A 21,336-nucleotide genomic window follows, 5' to 3' on the forward strand; every position below is an offset into this window, starting at 1 on the left:
CCTGAATGGAATGACTGGTTTACCTTTAACTCCAGGAGGTTAAACTTTCGGTCTTTTAAGCAGCTTTAACAGGTTTTGACAACTTAACCTGCTGAGCTCACAGCACCCAAGGGAGGCTCTTGGTTGCAAGTTTTATTTCTGATGCAGCTGACCACTAATATCGACTCCATAGATAATGGATTTCAATAACAACCACCCACAGGTTAACACTAAGAGTAGTACCCATAATATTGCTTTAATTAAGTTAATACATGAAAGTCACAGTTTGGTAAAAAGTTTTATTATATTTGGCAGTGCTTACAATAATAAAATAAAGAAACTGTGTGTTTGTACAGTAACTCTGTAGGTTTGTCTATAGATATAATCCAGCTTGCTCATGGATTTATGCTGCATTTCAATTTATTTTCTAACAGAAATTCAATTTTTTAGTTCCATTTCCCAAAAATATGTACATTTCTAGCATTTCTGAGAGTTTCATGTCAGCTGGTTCTAACCATGCTGCACACAGAATGGGTCTACATGGCACAAAGAGACCACCCACTAGAACAAAGGGGATTTCTACCATCGCCACATACCTACCCCCTGATTTAGGAGCATTTTGATGGTGGAAAAGTTTAATGCTTTGATTTGTCTATCATTTCATGTGTTAAATATTAATGTCTTTCTGAAATATTATAATTATTTTTTCATCATAAAAAATAAATATATAAATTTTGTTTTTGAAGCCAAACCCTTTATGTAGTAGAAAACAAGCCAAAGAGTATTTCCAACAAATATATAAAAGGGTAAAGTGAAATTTTTAAATGAATCAAAAATTAAAGTTTCACTCTAAAGCATTAAAAAAGAAACTACACTTTAATATGCACATCTCAGCAGGATTTATACTTTTCTATTTTTATATGTATTGGGTACTTTGAGGTTATTTTATTGAAAAGCAAAGAATAGTAGCTGAATTTATACATACTGAATTTAGCAATAATTGTATTTTTTAAATACACAACCTGACAGGCACTATGGTAGATAATAATGAATCAGCATGGGAGCCATTTAATATACTTCTTGATTAACTCATTGCCTGTCCAGTTCGCACACAGACATGCTTACATGTCATAATCGCCATAATTCCCATCATCCCCACTGCTAACACTCAAGCTCCTTGATTAGTGCACAACTCCCAGACGAGCCATTGCTAATGCTAAATAATTCTCTTCAGCCTCCTGCTACTATTCTGCAGGATCTCCAATTAAATATAATGTCCCTGATGAGCCATATTAATGTGAACAAATTCCTACCAGGAATCCTATCCTATTCCATTTACCCAAAAATGTCGAGAAAGTAATTTAGCCAAGCCAAAGATAATCAAAACATTTTAAATTGATATAGTATAATGTTTCTGCAAAATGTTTTTTCAAAGACAGAAACAAAAGAATAGAAGAAAAAGAAATGTCTAAACATCTTAAATGCTTTCTTTTCCTGATTACTTAGCTCTTTACTGAAAAGTTTAGTGTTTTAAATTTGATAGGTAAGTATATTGTATTCATAATCCAAAAAAGGTTACTAAAAACTAAGTTTTATGAGAAAAGTAAGCAACAGCAAGTTTTAAAGCAAGTATTCCACTTAAAACCCCTTTAATTACCTAATTACCAGAATTCCAAGGTCCAAAATTACATTAATGAAACCAATTCCTTCCTTCCCATTAAATGCAGTATTACAGTCACTATCAGAGGCTTTGCCATGGAACTTTACGCTGCTGGTAAGGAAAGTTCATCTTGAACAATGACAACTATTAGTATTTTTTGCAAGAATATTTTGAAAGACAGAATTAAGAATCCCATAGATTTCCTATGCAATCTAAATGACTGGAAATGTTTCTGATATAATTAAAACCAAACATGGACCATGCTGGCCATCTTAAAATATTCTGTACAAGTAAAAGCCATTTAAGAAAGTGATATTTAAATATACCACCTCAACTACACACATAGGTGCAATAAAAGGTCTGATTTTTCAGTTATCATCCCAAAAAAGTTTTACAAAGCTCAGCCTACTCATTAATTCCTATTTGAGGAGCAATGAGTACATTAGGTGCAAATGAGTCCGTTAACAGATTTTGTGAAATAATTTTTTAAAATTTAAGAACTTTAAGTCCTTTCCAAATCAAAAGATTTTAAAATGTCCTGTAAATCAAATCATGTAAATGAGAGAATAAATGTATATGGTTTTACTTTTAAATTGCTTTAATATCTATACACATCTAGAATAAAACTGAAGATATTCTAACAAAGACATAACTAGATAAATATAAAGATGTATAGATAAATATGAAAAGATACAAAGACATTCTAAGAACCTCATAAAATTTTGATAAGTTTTTCCCTAAGGTCTTTTATACCTCAGCCTACATTAATATATTCCATCTCCATTTACCTGATCATTACCCTCCAGTTTGTTCAGCTGGAACCAACATACACTAATTACATAGACATCACGAAGTCCTATTTGTCCTCAGTATCTCCCCAGACAGCAGGGAAATATTATCAAGGGTAGGCATGCTAAGTGATGATTCCCCTCACCTTACTGTCAATCATCCCAGAGTGCTCACGGAAAACCCCACTCAATCTCATTACCGAGTCCTAAGGCTAAGACTACAATACTCACCAGGAATCATACTTCAAACAGCAGGCAGCCTGGCTAAGATGTGAGTCACAATGACTACTTCCTTGATTTGGGGTTTTGGTTTTAACATAATAAATATCAGGTATTTCTCATTTAAATCCAATGTTACTGTATACCAACAAAGCAACAAAATATTGTAAGTTCAATTTAAGAGTCTAGATAGGGTACATAGTCAAAAGTTAAAGTACAAAATCCATTAATTCCATTTTTTAAAAATCAAAACCCTAACTTAACAGGCTTGATACAGATATAGCAATATTTTGCTATTTCTTGTGGAAAGACATACTAGTCTTTTTACTTAAAAAGATAGATAGCCCTAGCCAGTGTTGTTAAGTGGTTAGAGCGTCGGCCCGCAGGCTGAAGGGGCCCAGGTTTGATTCCAGCCAAGGGCACGTACCTTGGTTGCAGGCTCCATCCCTGGCTCCAGTTGGGGGGAGTGTGGGAGGCAACGAATCTATGTGTCTCTCTCACATAGATCTCTCTCTCTCTCTCTCTCAATCTCTCTCTCCCCTCCCCTTCTGCTCTCTCTGAAAAGCAATGAAAAATATATCCTCAGATGAGGATTAAAAAAATAAAATAAAAATACTACCCAGTCCCACATTGCTTCACTAGTCAATTCTACCAAATATTTAAGGAATAATTAATACCAATTCTTCACAAACTCTTCCAAAACAACAGAAGATGAGGGAACCACTTAACAACTTATGAGGCCAGAATCACTCTAATACAAAAAAAGACATCACAAGAAAACTACATACAAGTATCTCTTATAAATATGGATTAAAAATTCTCAACAAAACACTAGCAAACTGAATCCAGCAACATAAAAAACTATCACCATGGTCAAGTGTGATTTATCTCAGGAATGTAAGGTTGGCTTAACATCCAAAAATTAACAAACACAATACACCACATCAATAGAATAAAGAACAAAAACCAGCACTGGCCGGTTTGACTCAGTGGTTAGAGCATCAGATGGGTGCAGACCAAAGGATCTCGGGTTCAATTCTTGGTCAAGGATACGTACCTCAGTTGCAGGTTCTATCCCCAGCCCCAGCTGGGGCGTGTGCAGGAAGCAACCAATTGATGTCTATGTCTCTGTCTCTGTCTCTGTCTGTCTATCTCTCTCTCTCTCTCTCTCTCTCTCTCTCTCTCTCTCTCTCCAAAAAGCAATGGAAAACACATACCCTCAGATGAGGACTTAAAAAAAGGACAGATACCACATTATCAACCCAGTAGACATACAAGCATTTGAAAAATTCCAACACCCGTTCATGATAAAAAGACTCAACAAACTAGGACTAGCAGGATAATTCCTCAACCTAATTATGGGAATCTATGAAAACCCTAGAGCCTAAATCAAAATTAATTGTGAAATACTGAATGCTTTCTCCCTAAGATGAGGGACAAATCAGGATGCCTGCTCTCACCACTTCTATTCAATATCATTCTGGAAGTTCAAACCAGGGAAATTAGGCAAGACTATGAAATAAAAATCATCCAGATGGAAAAGTAGTAAAACTATCTGTTTGTACATGACATTCTAGACAGAATCCTTAGGAATCTATTTTTAAAACTATTAGAACTAATAAGCAAGTTAAATCAAGGCTGTATGACAAAATCACTATGCAAAAATCAATTGTTTCTATACATTTGCAATTACTACAAATTGAAATAAAAAATAATTACAATCGTAGTAGAATCAGAAAGAATAGTAATATACTTAGGAATAAATATGACAAAGTAAATACAAAGTTTATACTCTAAAAACTGGAAAACACTTTTTAAAGAAATTAAAGCAACCTAAATAAGTGGAACATCATCAAAGGAAATATCCATGTTCATAGACAGGAGGACTTAAAAATGTTGAGATAATAACACTTCCCAAACTGATCTACAGATACCACACAATCCCTTTAATAATCCTAACATATAGGATTCCACTATGACTATCTTCCCTTCAAAAGCTATTCTCTACAAATCTTTCAAAAGAATAATAAGAGCCTGGAGAATGACACATAGACAATTCATGACTTAAGAAAAGGCTTACCTCCCATTTTGCTCTCTACTGCCCTGGCCAGTTCCCACAGGAGTACTTGGCGTTGCTTGTTGACTCTGGCCTCATGCCCTGGATGCAGTTGTACTATTCTCATCAGCATATGTGAACTGTTCCCCTGGGTAAAGTCTGAACTTTGAAACTTTTCTAAGAGCAGCCTTCTCGAAGAAGGTAAAAACTTTCTCAACAGAGAATAGGATGTCACACTATTTTAAGACAATCCAACAATAAGAACTAGTTAACCTGCAAACCCTCCTAGAAGCACCTAAAATCCTAGATTAAATATAACATCCTTTATATGAACAGCTTGTCTTACAAGAAACTACAAGCAACTCCCAGGGATTAAAAACAAGAAGCCAAAAGCCAGGCAGTATCCACTGGAGCCAATACTACAGCTAACCTTGGGGAGTGGCCGTGGAGATCGCAATAATCTAGAGCACTGAGTTTTCAACCTCAGAGAAAGGAGCCATGCATGAGTTGAAGATTACAAGGAAAACGCCCTGCATAAGGCTTGGGTTCTCAAAGATTACATCCTCGGTGACAGAGGGAATTATCCATCTAAATAGGGAGAAGACAAATACTTAAGACTATCCACTAAGGTTCACAGTAAAGGGAAAAGTCTCCCCTGGAAATTAGAAACTATGGGCCTATTCAACAGAGGGAAGGTGTGTGCATACTTTCATTTTGTTTTTTCCCCCACTATCCTCATAATTCAGCAACTTTCATACCAAGAAATTAATATAAAAATTAGTCCCAGATTAGTGATATCCTGGAGGGCCTGGTAAAACAAACATAGCCCCGCCCACAGGGGCATATCTGCAACTCAAACCATTCTGGAAGTCAACAATAAAGATACCAAAAATGAGATCACAAGCCAAAATCTACACACATGAGCAAGCAACCCACTGTGAGGAAGAGTCAGAAATAAAATAGATGCCTAGAAAACTTGAAATAATATTATCACAGAACCTTTAAAATAAGTATGCTAAAAATAAACAAGACATGGAAGAAGGCCTCAAATACATAAGAAAAAACACAATTCAAAACACAGGGAGATTCAAAAAGGAGAGCAGGCTGACAGATTTCTTAACGGACAGTAAAGGCAACAAATGCAGCGAAAGTAATAATGTGTTAAGCAATTTTCATCACTGGATGCAAAAACGTTATATGTGAGGTTGTTGCGAGACAAAATATTCACACAGATTCAAAGACTAACCCTCAAAAACTAATTTTAAAAGAAGGGGAAATGCATCATTATAATGGAGAGAACTGGTGAACCGAGTGATCGAGCTTAGCATAACCAGTAGAACCATCCAATATTATGAACCTCTTGATATGATACAATAGCATCACTTATGAAGTATTCTTTACTCTGAATCTATTTTAAGGAAAAAAATCAGACAAATCCTGAATATCTATAAGCCAACTGGCTTGACATCAAAATATGAACATCATGAAAATCAAACAAAAATGGATGATGGGTAGGAGGACTATTTTAGGTTAAGTGATTAAAGAGTCATAATAACCAAATGTAATTCATGAACCTTGATTGAACTGTGGACCAAAGAAAAATACTTTAAAAGACATTTGGAGACAACTAGGGAGATCTGAATATGACTTGCATATTATTTTATACTACAGAATTGGTAATTTCCTTAATTACCAACTCTAATTGGTATTACAGATAAGAGAATGTCCTTAATCCTGGGAAATAAATACTGAAATATTTGGAGGTGAAATGCCACATGTTTGTATTTATTTAGCACATAAATTACAATGTTATTTAGCAAATTCTTTAGAGAGAGAAAAAAAAGAAACACATAATATGTATTTATACACACATATATGTGGATAGAAATATTAAAAAATGTGTCAAAACGTTAACAATTGGTGAATCTACCTTAAGGGTATATAGGTATTCACTGTAGTACTCTTCAAGTTTTCATTATGTTTGAACAAACACTTAAGAATGTAAATGAATGGCCAATAACATGTAAAGATACTCAAAATCAATATTCATCAGAGAATCTAAATTAAAAACCACAATGAGATAACATATACTGGCCACTAGCAAAAATCAAAAGGACTGATCTCACCAAGTATATGCAAGAGTGTCAAGCAACATGAACTCTCATACATTAGTGGTGGGAGTATTGTATGGCACAACCATGTCAGAGAGCTCTTTGGCAGTTTCCTATAAAGTTAAGCATCTATTTATGCCAGCCAAGGGTTAACAAAATACCACCCACCCATAGGAGAAATCCAATCTAAGGGCTGTTTGTACATCCCTCAAGCTAAAATTGTTTTTACATTTTGAAAAGGTTGTAAAAACATAACTCAAAGAATACACAAAGGAGACCATATGTCAAGTCTAAAATATATTTTCTATCCAGACAGATAATACATTTATTATCCAAACAGAAAAAGGTTGCTCAACCCTCATCTACCCTACAACCTAAAAACTCCAATCCTCAGTATTTACCTAAGAGAAATACAAGCATATGTTCACACACAAAAAACTTGCACAAGGGTGTTTATAAAAGCCTGTTCATAGTAGCTAAAAACTGGTGGGGGTATGTATCTAATTTGGCAGCTCATCCTAAAATTCACATGGAAGAGACAAGAATACTGAAGATGGTTGTGAACAACATGACGGGGAAAAGGGAACCAATGAAAAAAACTGCATAATCATCTTTAAAACACACGAATTGTTTGCAAGTGAGTTTGCTCTCCTTCAAGTGACTTATCACTTAATGTTGTAGTAACTATCAGTCTTTTTCCCTGCTTAACTGTTTAAAAATTAGTTGTTTTTAACATAAAACTAATAGCATTTAGAATCAACTATTACAGTATTTTCCCACCACAGTAATATTTACATTTTAATTTGTAAAATTAACATATGAAGTATGTAAGATTTTTGACTCCAAGTTATATGTAAACTGCTCACCTCCTGAAAATAAACATTGAAACATTAACACATTTGAATAGCATGCCTTGCTCCTGTTACTGAAAAGCTGATTAGATATAATGATAGCCTTTCTGATCACGTGTTAAGGTAGCAAAATATGCTGTTAGAGGAATTCACCTTTTTGACTTTCTTGAGACTGAAGCAGACACCAAATAGCCAATTTGGCCCTATGGCTGAGGCTTCAGCTAAATTTTGTACATTCCAACCATCATTCTGACCTTGCTTTTCCATATAGCATCATTCCAGAAACTGACTTAAAGTAGGTCATATTAAGAGGACGTTTTGACGGAGCATGAACTGCTTCCATTGTAGGTCCTGGCAAATCTTATTCTAAATTATGTATTATAATATCTGGTATACCCACCTCAACTTTCAGCCAAAGTAGCTAAAACTATTTAAAATATAAAACTACCACCTCTACTTTAGGAAGGATATGAATGACAAAGACTTAGACCAATTCTTTTGCAACTAGTTTTTTCAAAAGTCTGGAAAGTGACAATCTACCTCCAGATCAGAACACAAAGCTAGAACGTAAGAATGGGAAAAGTTAGTCATGCTATTTGGGGGCAAAACCTTACAGAAATTGATTATTCTATAATACCAACTTTGAAATGTAAATATGTAGAAAAAAATCAAAATATAAACAATTTTTTTAACCATACGAACAGTTACCTCCATAAGAATACAACATAGAGAATTAACTATATTTTGGGATGAAAAAAAATAAGTGAAAGGTTACTATCAAACTTGAAATAAAAACAGAAATTGTGCACAATTTGAACATTTTTCTCTTTACTTTATCCATGAATAAAAATGCCTCCTAAGCTAATACTCTGAAAATAAACCTGAGAAGAGTGAATTTTAAACCTATTAACTAGCTTGATGGTGACACAAACTTTTTTCTAGAGGATTTTGCTGTTAATAAATGCCTTAGTTTACCAGTCAAAAAGCAGTTTAAAGAGTAACAATTTTCTCATTATTTCATGACTATCTTCTGAAGAATATAAACTACTACTGAAACTATCACAGTCAAAACAAACTAGTAAAGAAGCCAGAAACCAATATTCAACAAAAAAAAATTTTTTTTAAATCAAACAGTATATATGCAAATCAAGTTTATTTAATTTCTTAATTTAACTTCTTTTAAGCAAAAGCTGAATATTTTTAAAGTTCCTGCCCAATAAACTAGATAAATACTTAACCTTAATTTTAGGAAAATTAGAGTACCTTGTAATTGTTTCCATTTTGTTTTTTAAAAAAGGAAAAGTCATAATAAGGCAAAATGAACATACTTTAAGATAAAACAAGTCACAAAAATTAATAATTCTCTATGTTAAATTACTACACGATTAAAGTTAACATTACCAATAGGATTCATCATCAAAAGTAGTGTGGAAAAAAATGAAAAACATAACTTACATTAAAGTACAACTACTTATATTTCTTTCCATGAAGTTCCAATAATTTACATTCTTTTCCTATGGGATTTTTTTCTACTTATTCATAGTTCATTATTGCTTTAAAAAAAAAAAAAAAAAAAGCCTGCTGTGCTAAAAATCCTCAATAAAATTATATTATCATTCACTGCTTTATTCTATACCTTCTTTTGTTCACGTCCAATTAGCATTAACCTATTTTTCCTTTATCAAACTTTCAGCTGAACACAGTAAAGCACTTGGAAGGTTAAACAATTATAGCAGTCCCTTAGTGATACCAGAGTTATGCTGTGGGGAAATGAACTCTCATAAGGCAGCATTGTATAAACATTTCATTAATCTTTGAATCTAACTTTGTCATGCTTTACTTAAATCTATTTGGTGACCAGCAATCAGTTTAGCAATTTAATTCTATTCTAGGTTTTTAAAGCCTTGAAAAAAAATAGTTAAGACATACATTGAAGACATTATGATGCTCCTCTTTTGCTTAAAAATAGAGTAATTGATTGTATCTGTGTGTGTGTGTGTGTGTGTGTGTGTGTGTGTGTGTGTACCCTTTTCAGGCCATGGGAAATAAAACTTCATCTTTCACTTTTTTCTTTTTGACCCAAAATAAGGTCCTGATTCAAATAAAGTATAAGTATACTTACAGAACTAGCATCAACATCACTGTGGATGGCAACCGTCTTAATGCCCATCTTCTTGCAAGTTTTAATAACCTATTTTAAAATATATTAATGTAATCTATTAACAGTGATTCATATTTAAAGTGATTTAGTAATAATAAAATTCAATTAGTAAATGGAAAATAAGATTAAAATTCTACTCACCCTACATGCAATTTCTCCTCTATTAGCAACAAGAATTTTATCAAAAGTCTGAAAACAGAAAACACACAGAAGAAAATAGTTACTCTCACTTTGGGACCAGAAAACAAGTTTTTCCACAATTAACATTGGTCATGGCCCTAATAAACATTACTTCCTAGAGGAGTACTAAATACTATACATATGTTCCCTTACAACCAACCAGGTTGCTACTAAACTCATCTCGTATGGTCTGGCCCTTTAATTATTCTGTTAAAGCATCAACTGAAGAGGTTCAATAATTTAGAAGTAGACTAAGGGGATATTTATAAATTCTCTTGCCAAAAGATAACCTTCAAATGATATTTCAGAATACTAAAAACTTTAGACAAAATTACTTGGACAACTTATTTAACTTACTTTCTAAATTCAAGGAAATTCTAAGTGTCATGAGTTGTTTATCAAAGGAAAGTTGGATATTATTCATATGCCTACTCTGTTGGGTTGGAGCAGAGCATTGAACAATATTTTTTAATAACTCAGAACAGATACGAATTTTATTTATATCAAAAGATTCCCAAACCAAGCAGGTTATGCTATTTGAATACAATGTTAAGTTTGAACAGCCATCAAATTTTGAAGCAGCTGAGGTCACTCAACAGAAAGAGTTGTTCCATTCTGTAGTTCCATTTCTGAATTCTAAGCCCAGTTTTGCCAGTGATGACCTATTTGACTTTAAGAAGTCAATCTCTGCAGGTCTTGATTTCCACATATATAAACTGATAGCATTCTAATAGGAAACTATTTAATAAGGTTCTCTTCTTACTCTAAAACTGTATAGCCTAATCCTTTTAAAAAACCGAAAACACAATCAAAAGTAATTTGGATACATTTTATCACACAATCATTTCTTAGTGAATTATTAAGTTAAATGGAACTATACAAAAGTTTTTATATTTCTGAAAGAAAAGATAAAGTTATATATAATCTTAAAAGTAATCTTATGTAACTTAAAGAAATATTTTAGTCCTAAAAAAATATTTTAGAGTGACAATTTCAGAATTGGAAAAGGCCTTCAAAGTCTTGGTTTAATCTTTATGTCACACGTGGCTTATTCCACCAAACTGAGACAAGCCTCAGCCTTAAAGGTAGGTAAACTCCTAATCTGACAGAATCCTGAGTCATTTCGAGCCTTGAGTAGATAGGCCCTTCAAATGTCCTACCCTCACCTCAGGCTTGAGACTGTAAAATCATCTACCTTTCTACACCCAAATGGTCATGGGTAAACCCCCTGTAAACAGCAAACATATACTAAGAAAAAAATGTTTATACTTCCTTGGACTGCATTTTAAAATGTGAATTTTTATTAAGTATTAAACATACTACAGCTGATAAAAGCAGCACAAATGCTCAAAGTTACTCATTAAGCAACTGTTACAGTAAATATAACCAATTATTATAACGGTATTGGGATTAAGTAAGAATTCCATCTTAATTTCTGTCCAAGAGGTAGAAATGGTTAAGAGCCAGGTTGGCCTCTCACCACTACCCGGTGTTCTTCCTGTGCCTCTTCTTCTGTGAGCAGGTACATTCTTAACCCCTATTTCCTGGTATGTAAAACAAACAAGAGCATCTGCCACAGGAGGTTGTAAGAATATGAATCAACACCCTCAAAGTGTTTGGATTAGTGCCTAGCACAATATACACTCAATAGGTGTTAGCTTTAGCTATTATTTACCCCTTTGGGCCACACACCAGACTCTTAGGAATCTAGGAGTGTGACCCTATCTAATGGAAAAAAAAATCTGTATCAAAACAAGTATTTGCACCTGACATCTTTTTTCAAGGCTGTGACACTTACTTTTATGTACAACTTGACTGGGCCATAGGGTGCCCAGATTAAACATTATTTCTAGGTGTGTCTGTGAGGGTGTTTCCAGATGAGACTAACGTGTGAACCAATGAAGTGAGTAAAGTACAATGCCTTCCTCAATGTGTGTGGGCATTATCCAAACCACTCAGGGCCTGATAAATTAAAAAGTGGAGGAAGGAAAATTCATTCTGCCTGCCTGATCAAGCTGGAACATCTGTCTTCTCCTGCCTTTGGACTGGGTCTTACACCATCAGCTCCCCTGGTTCTCAGGCCTTTGAAAGTGGGCTAGAATTACACTGTCACCTTTCCTAGGTAGGTCTCCAGCTTGCAGACTGTGGGATTTCTCAGCCTTCCTAATTGTGTGAGCCAATAAATCTCCAAATATATCTCCTGCTGATTCTGTTTCTCTGAAGAACCCTACTGATCCAGGACTACTAATAATGTATTTACAATTAATGTATGAACTCAATAAAGGTAACATATCAAGTAATCTTTCATACATAAGATTTTCTTTTAAATAAATAAGAGATATATATGGTTCAGAAAGTAAAAGGTAAAAAAGGGGATATACTGTAGAGACACCCAGGCAGTAACATGGAAAGCCTAAGGTAGCACTGAAAAACTACAAGTAATTTTTGATACTACTCAAGCACAAAATATGTATGGGAAGTTGTAGCAAATAATGCTAGGGTAAAAAGGCTAGAACATGAAGGAACTTATATGCCACTTAAGTAATTGGGACTTCATCATATATGTGAAGAGCCACATAGAAGGCACTCTGAAGATACTCAAAGGGGGAAAAAGCCATTTAAATCAATAACCTGAATCCTTTAAGGCAGAAGGGCTCTACTGTACCATGAGAGATAGAGAAGGTCTTTTCCAGCAGCTGTTTTATAACTGCGCTCATGATGTCATTTGGGTAAGAAAGACATTAGAAATTTCCTGAGGATTTTTTTAAAGTTATTTTCTTTTAATCCATTCTCTCTCTATCCCTCCTTCCTTCTTTCCCTTTTCTATGCTCAGATCATCTTAGCTGAGGTATAAAACCACCAAGGACACTTCACTACATTCAGACACCAAGAGATGGGCTGAGCTGGCCCATTCCACTGGTTACTTGTTGCAGGAATGATGGCAGAACTCCAAACACTGAGTTGCTCACTAAACACTTCTGAGAAGGAGTACAGCAAGGAAGGTAAATTCACCAAGCTTACATTTACTATCTGTGGATTTTGAGCCTCAGTTTCTGAATGTACAAAATTAAGTTAAGAATAACATTAAGCAGCTGACATTTAGAGCACATGCTTTCTATATGCCAAGTGCTGTGAAAAATCCCTTTTGTGCACTATCTCATTTAATCCTCATAATATTCCTAGGTCAGTTCTAATAAAATCCTCACTTTACAAATGAAAAACAACTGAGGCTTGATAAGGCCAGATCACTTGCCTGAGTCACTTACAAAGTTAACTAGTGGTAAAGCCAGAGTTCATGCCAGATTTTCATGTCAAAACACACCATGATGTGACATGATCAGAGTATAATGGTGCAAGCTTTAAACATTGTATTATTAATACCAAAGATCACACTTGTTATGGCAGGCACACCACAGTGCAATTCTGGCTCCACTAACTTAAGGCCTGAAACTTCCTGGTCTTTTTCTAAGTTAATTGCTATTAAGTTAAATCGTCCCTATTCTCATGAACATACATGAGACAAACTGACCTGTTAAAAATTCAAGTCAAAAGATAATATTTTTAGTAATGATTAAATTTCACCTGGTTTAATTTTGATTTGATGTCAGTCTCTGATAAAATGTTGAGGAAGAAAATAGTCAATGGCCAAATCTCAGAAGGAAGGCAGGGGTGAGTGGGGAGAGATTAACCTAAAAACTTATATGCATATATGCATAACCCATGGACACAGGCAAGTGTGGTGAAGGTCTAGGGGGAGGGGTGGAGAGGGAGGGTATCAATGGGGGGGAAAAGGGGACATTTCTAATACTTTAAACAATAAAGAGCCCGGCCAGGCGTGGCTCAGCGGTTGAGCGTTGACCTAGGATCCAGGCAATCGGGGTTCGATTCCCGGTCAGGGCACATGCCCAGGTTGTGGGCTTGACCAATGACTCTCTCATCATTGATGTTTCTCTCTCTCCCTCTCCTTTCCTCTCTCTGAAATCAATAAAGATACATTTTAAAAATAAAATAAAATAAAAATAAATAAATAAAATCTCTTGACTGCCCAGTCTTTAAGAAAAAAACATTATATTAGTTATCCTGCTGAAAACAAGAGAAAAACATTGTAAATGTATTCAATTTTTGGCACAGATACAAATATAAAATTAAAGACTCAGGTTGTGGCCCACAATGTAAAAAGGAACAAAGACTGAAAACCCATAAAACCTATGATGTTAGAGCAAGAAATCATTACACAGCATAAATAAAATTTAATCTGTCCACTGAACACAGTGTGGAGACAAAAAGTAAAACCATTACAATTTAGCTGTTGAAAATTTAATACTTACTTTTTCATTAGAATCACATCCCGCTGAAGAGAGACTACGGGTCACCATTAAGTGCTGTCTTGAATGGTGTGAAACATGCTACCAAGAAGGAAAAAAAGTGAAATAAATTACAGATATCTGAATGGGCTTCAAGAAAATATTTTTTTAGGGTAATTCTTCCAGTATGCTTCTAGCTAAAATGTTTTTATTAATCAATATGTATAGTTCTAAGCAACGTGCTGTAACTATGGAAGGTAAGTCATAACCAGAAGTATCCCCTTGACATACAAGAAAAAACCAAAGGCATCAAAACAATCTCCAGAAAAGTATAAGAGTCAATGGGTGAAACAAAGTTTGAAGAAAGGTCTTTCTGATCAGGCAGACTGATTGATATGGCAGGATAAGAATGTCACATACCACAAAAGAATTTATATAACATAAAACAAGAGTTCTGGCCTTGAAGGAGCTTCAATTTTAAGTAACCAGAAAATAAAATATTTTTTTATTTGCTGATGTCATGAATATGATTTCTTATTTTACTTTTACTTGTACAAAAGTGGTCTGGCAGATAATGAGAAGGTAATACTAATAATCAAGTTCACTTCTAATTCATTATTTGTAAATGTAGGGGGAAAAGCATATCTTAAGGACTTAAAACATTAAGAATAATCACTAATAAAAAGTATAGGTGCCCAGCCAGTATGGCTCAGTGGTTGAGCATAAACTCATGAACCAGGAGATCAGGGCAGTTCGATTCTGGTCAGGGCACAGGCCGGGGTTGTGGGTTCATCCCCAGAAGGAGGCGTGCAGGAGGCAGCCAATCAATAACTCTCTCTCATCATTGATGTTTCTATCTCTTTCCCTCTCCCTTCCTCTCTCTGAAATCAATAAAAACATATATATTTTTTAAATTATAGGCAAGGTTTAAGAAAACAATTTACCCAATAGTCACTGACAAAGCTAGACCAAAAAAAGGGGAGGAGGGGAGCAAAGGTACTACCTCCTAAAACTTTCTAAATGGATAACAAGTCAAATAAGAAGTAAAATGTTTTCATAGCAACATTTTTTAATGAACCCAAAGATTTATACAATTGTTTTTCAAAGTATCAATCCCCAAATTAAGAAATGTAATCTCTATACAAAAGTGAAGGTAACAGATGCAGAAGATACACTTTACAAAATAAAGACCACACTAGGAAGTGAAAGACTAGTGAACAATGAACTGAGAATGAGAAGTTGACTTTATTATTGTGTCTCTTTTAAAGACCAAAACTTACTCTCATATTCCTCCAAGTATCCCTGCGAGTTCAAGAATGTTAACCTCAATTTTAAAAATGAGAAAAGTGAGTCTTGAGAATTTTAATTTTTCAAGTTACAGGACTAGGCTGCAATGGTTACAAGATTTAAGCATAGGCCTGTTAAAAGCATTGTGAAGTTATTTTATTTTGAGATAATAGAAGTAGTGTAACTTCCCATCATAACACTAATGTCTATGCAAAGACATGACTTGAGGTGAAAAAAACAATTTGGCAAGAGGGTCTCACCATCCCCTCTGTGTTCAAATAAAAATTCAGTCTTCCTCTGCCTTCAGTAGAAGAGCTATAAATTAGCAATTTTTCTCTTACACCAAATTTAATTGGATAAAGGATATTCCTCCTCCTAAAATGTCTTGTGTGTTGATAGCCTCTGCCAATGCAGAAACAAATTGAGGAATGACAGGCAAAAGCTACCTGGGAATTTCTCACATTTATTCTGCTGCAAAGTAGCACTAGGATATTTACATAAGAAAGCAAATAGCGTACCAGCTTTCTATCAGTTTTATAAAATGGAACTCGAAGTTGTTCACACTCCCTAATACTGTAAGGTACATGATGTCTGTTGCAGGAAGATATCACTATAGACTTTTACAAAAGGCAAAAATCAGACATGTGTCTTTAATCTCTAACAAATAAAGGGTATAACTGACTCCTGGTGGCAAAAATCAAATGTGAGTCTGCCAGAGACAAAACACAATCTGGGACAGACATTTTAGGTATTTTAATTAGCTTTGGAGAGTGAGAACAAACAGTGATGTTTTTACCTCTGGGAAGGGAACACTGGGGAAAGCACCATATCACCTAGCAAAGAACTCTGGGAGAGGAAGACAAGGAACCTCAGTTCTAACCCTAGCTCAGCCTGGCACTATTTCTATGATTTGAGCAAACCACTTTAACCCCTGTGCTCTCTGCTAAGAAATTCAAGATTAGATGACTTTTCTCTAAGATCACTTACTAACCTAAACCACTCGTATTCAAAAAACAAAAGCTTAGTATAGGGGTATCTAACATGGGCAAGCATTTGATGATTGAAGGACATGCAGTTATTCCAAACTCAACATTTGGGCCAAGAAGATGGTGATGCAGATCTCACTTACTGCTCAACTACCCCAAGAATGAGAAACAAGCAAGCAAGCAGAGCTGCTTGGTGGAAATAAAGCTAATTACAATTAACCCTTGAACAACTCGGTGGTTAGGGGTGCCCAGCGCATTTAACTTTTGACTCTACAGTCTGCACTTCACATCCATGGATTCAACCAACCTCAGATGTTTTCCATCTGTGGCTGGGAATGCAAAAATACTGTTTCCAATCTGCAGTTGGTTGAATCCAAGGATTTGAAACCCCCATCAAAGTGCTGACTGGGTTTATTGAAAATAATCTGCACATAAGTGGACCCACACATTTCAAACCTGTGTTGTTTAAGGGTCAACTGTACATAGATTCTAATAAATATGCATTACACATTAAGTCTAGGATAAAAACCTCAGGACTCTATCTCATTAGAAAGACTCATAAAGAATGGACTAAGCTAAATTTGCCCTAACAGGAGACAGTTTCTATCCCAGAACCATTCAGAAATGTGGCTAAGCTCTAAGAAATGTTTGGGTAGTTTGATCAATGTATACATACTATATTTACTTTCAGGAAACTACCAATAATGTAAAACATCTGTACCACACAATTCTTAAAACTAAAGCAACTCTATTATTAAAGTTACACTGGGCCAAAATGTAGAAGATGTAGCATAATACCTACTCAAAACTGGTTTTCTGGAATCTTTTTATTAGCATTTAAAGATACTTGGTTCTGAAGATCTAACAGGTTATATTTTACCACCATTTAAAAAAAAAAAAAAGCATATAGCTTGTACACATGTGAATTTGTAATAATGTAGCCCCAAACTTTAAAAAACATCGATGCCCCTCGTTAGCCAAGTAACTAGAAATAGAAATGGTACAGACAAAACTGTAACAGCAGTACTATGGAGAAACAAGGGTTTGGGCCCTTCCCACAGTGAGTGAACTGGTTTGTAGTCGACCTCAGAAAAGCTCTCTTTGTTCCTGTTTACTCCTAGTGGACTTTCATGGAAATTCCAAGTTATAAAGAACACGGGTCAAAAATCAGACAATTTTGTAGAGCTACAACAATTTTTTTAATGCATGGAACAAGTTAACAGAAATCTGCTAATTTGGACTTACACACAGAATTCTAATGTTTATTATTTTTTTGTTAAGTGTAGAACTGGCTACAAGCCCAGTCCAAAATTCTTTTAAAATACTTCCTAGCAACAGGAGTTCGAGGAAGAAAAACTTTAATGAACTCCATTTATTTATAAAGACTATTTAGCCTATCAGAGCCAAAAGGAGAAAGGTCAGCATGTACAAAACGACGTCCCTATAGCATACTGCATTAGTTCTCTTCTGCGAGAATAAAGATAACCTATATTTTCCATACTTAGAAAGGAAATGCCTGCTCACACATGCGAAGTAGCATGACCTTCAGAGTCACAAGACCTGGGTCAACTCTTTGCTCCACTGCTTTACAGCTATGCGACATTGAGCAAATCATTTCTCTAGGCTCCATCTATAAAATGTAGGTGATGACACCTCCCCTGCTTTCCTACAGAGTTGCTGAAAGGATCAAATGAGCCTTTATAAACTGTAAAGCACCAAGGTAATGTAAGGTATTACACAAAAACTAAATCCAATTATGCAGGAAAACTGTCCTTTCTTACCAGACCATTTGGGAGTTAACATTAATGTAATAATACAGTAATTAAGAGCTCTGGTCTACACTCAGATTCTGACCTGCACTGGGATGTTGGCTCTGATATTTGTTAAATATAAGGAAATTTCCTCATATGTAAACTGGGCATATTACCTTGCTACTATAAGAATTAAGTGAGAATCTGTAAACTGCCTAGCACAATTCTGAATATGTTACAGTAAGCATACAATAACTGTTAACCAAAAAAGGGGAGGGAGAATGTACAGCTTTTAGACAAATCGGATGCATGCCTTCCAACCACTGCAAACAGGGAAATGAAAATGTCCTTTTCTAAACTAAGACAGCACCTGCTCTCACACGGTAGACGTGACCTCATGTGACAGCCAAAACTGGTAAATTCAGTAGCAATTATCCTAAAGAACAATTTAAACACTAGTTCTGCAAAAAACTACTGTTTTTCTTAACATACCCTCAGCGGCATTCAAGTGAACACTAAAACAGTTCTGTGAACAGGTTAAATCCTTATCAGGATGCATTCTGCTTCAAAGAAGCAGCTCTCCTCAAAACCATGAGCTGAAGGAGACATAAACTGATCTTACCAAGGTAAAAGTGCACATTGGTTAGTGCTTCAACATTTCACAGTGAAGGTCCTCTCTTCTACGTTTCATGACACGGAGTTGGGAAGCATCTGCTGAGTATTTCAGCATTTTAATAGACCAGAATGACTGAGGGAATGCCCTTTGAAAACACTAATGGAAGTCAGGCTTTTTCACTTAAGCACAGCTTTTTCTTTCAAACAGTCACTGACTACGTATTTAGTCTTCAGGACCTCACTGGCCATTCCAATCTTCAATTGTCTGCCAAGACCTTTTGTTAAAAGAAAGGCTAAACACCTGGTATTTGAAAGAGGGGATCCAATCTCAAGATTCTTGGGCTCCACCTCCATAGTAAGCTAAAGCACCAAGAAACTATACACAACAGCTCTAAAACTTTATCATCCCTCCACGGCTCCCCTACCAGGCCATTCCTCCCACCCCACCTATAGCAGATGTCCTTGGTGTCCATCCAGAGCCTCTTCACCAGTCAGCACAGGGGCCCCATCAGGTGGGTAATTACTCCTGGCTCAGACCTACTCCCTAGTCTGGCCCATTTGCCTCAACCAGACAGGAGTTCTCATCAAGCCGGGGAACTACCCCTCTCAGCGCCCACTCTCATAGCCAATGATTAACGCTGGGTTCCAAAGGCCAGCCACCCTCATCTCAACATGGGACCAGTTGGGTAATGCAATGCAATCTGTGCTTCACAGCTGGCTGTCCTATGTGGCAGCCACTAGTCACATGCTGCTACTGACATGTGAAATATGCCAGCCCAAATTCCGAGGTGCTCCAAGTGTAAAATACACATCAGATTTGAAGACTTAATACAAAAAAAAGTAAAAGACCTCACTCACAATTTTTTACATTTCCATGTTGAAATATTTTTAATATACTGGGTTAAATAAAACACATTAATATTAGTTTCACCTTTTACTTTTTTAATGTGAGCGCTATTATTCTTCTGTTGGGCATGTCTGCTCTGGAACGGTGCTTCTAGAAGTTTACTATGCAACCGTGTCACCTGGAGGGCTTGTTAAAACAGATTGCTGGGATCCACCCCCAGCTTCTAACTGGCAGGCCTGGGGTCCAGCCGGAAAATTTGCATTTCTGACAAGTTTCCAGGTAATGCTGCTGCAGAACTGGCAGGAGTCCTGGGCTTGAGAACCACTGCCCCAGAGTTCCCCTAACGATGACACTGGAGCTCCTCTCCAGCTAGGGCCCTTCCTTGCTTGACATTGTTTCCCCTGCTCTATCCTGCTGTCTTCACTCTGACCACAACCTGCACAAAATCCCTTTTCAGGCTCTGCTTCTAGGAAACCTACCCATCCCACCTCCACAGAACTGTTTTTACACAACTGTAACTTTCACAAAGTTTCAAATTAATAGCAATTGAGATGGGAAATATCACTGCATTTTTTGCAAACTGAGTAACAGAGAGGTATTTATTGGATTGCTAGGACAAGGTTTGTTTATCCTGATGGACAGATGTCCTTTACTCCGAGTCTGGGACAGCTTTATAGCCTACTGCTTCCTCCTTCTCCATTATCACTATGAAGCTCAAACTAGTTTTTGTGCCCAAAACATGTAAGTTTGCACTTTCTCTTTTATACTAAGTTTGTTAACATGGTATAATGAAGGCGTTAAAGTCCTATCTGAGTTTAAATCCTGCATTATGACTTAAATTATTGTGTGACCTTGGGCAAGTTACTTAACCTCAGCTGTAAAAATGAGAATCATTTGAAGGTGATTTGACAATTAAATGTGAACTCAGCTTCTCTTCTCTATCAACTTGAGAAGGTATCTAACTACTTCTCCTTTTCCATACCCCACAAGTGACAGATAAGATCAATCCACCACTCTGAATTTTATAAATTCAATTGAAGTATTTTAATGTAACTGCTGTCTTGATCTTCCCTCCCAAGCTTCAGCCATCCAGGTCTCTAAAACACTACCATATTCAGATATTTAGGTCAATGATTGGAGTCATTCTTTTTTTGTTAATTGAGATATAACTCACATATCACAAAACTCACTCTTTTAAAACATACACCTCAGTGGTTTTTAGTATATTCACAAAGCTGTGGAACCATAACCATTATCTGATTGCACAACATTTTTCATCACACCAAAAAGAAACCCCTTATTTGTTACCAGTCTCTCCCATACCCCACTCCCACCCCCAATCCCTGGCAACCACTAACCTACTTTCTATCTCTATAGATCTGCCTATTCTGGACATTTCATATAAATGGAATCCTATAATATGTGGTCTTTTGTGTCTTCCTTTCAAGAATCCTTGGATCCTCTCTTTTGTTGTATCTCCCTTCTAACCCAACAACAAATAATACTGGCTGTAGTTCCAAAATATATCCCAAGTCTGACCA

At 35.7% G+C, this 21,336-nt stretch overlaps 1 protein-coding gene across 1 annotated transcript in view; it reads right to left on the reverse strand.

The window, feature by feature from the left end:
* Positions 1-21,336, reverse strand: part of PCCA (propionyl-CoA carboxylase subunit alpha) — a 312,653-nt gene that overhangs the window by 285,483 nt on the left and 5,834 nt on the right. The window contains exons 2-4 of the mRNA XM_081127259.1: positions 14,334-14,411; positions 9,967-10,014; positions 9,787-9,855 (exon numbers count right to left, since the gene is read on the reverse strand). Of these exons, the coding sequence (XP_080983385.1) occupies positions 9,787-9,855; positions 9,967-10,014; positions 14,334-14,411 (195 nt within the window). The remainder of the gene's footprint in view (positions 1-9,786; positions 9,856-9,966; positions 10,015-14,333; positions 14,412-21,336) is intronic.

The sequence above is a fragment of the Miniopterus schreibersii genome (assembly GCF_964146895.1).
Source record: "Miniopterus schreibersii genome assembly, chromosome: 2".
Lineage (NCBI taxonomy): Eukaryota > Metazoa > Chordata > Mammalia > Chiroptera > Miniopteridae > Miniopterus > Miniopterus schreibersii.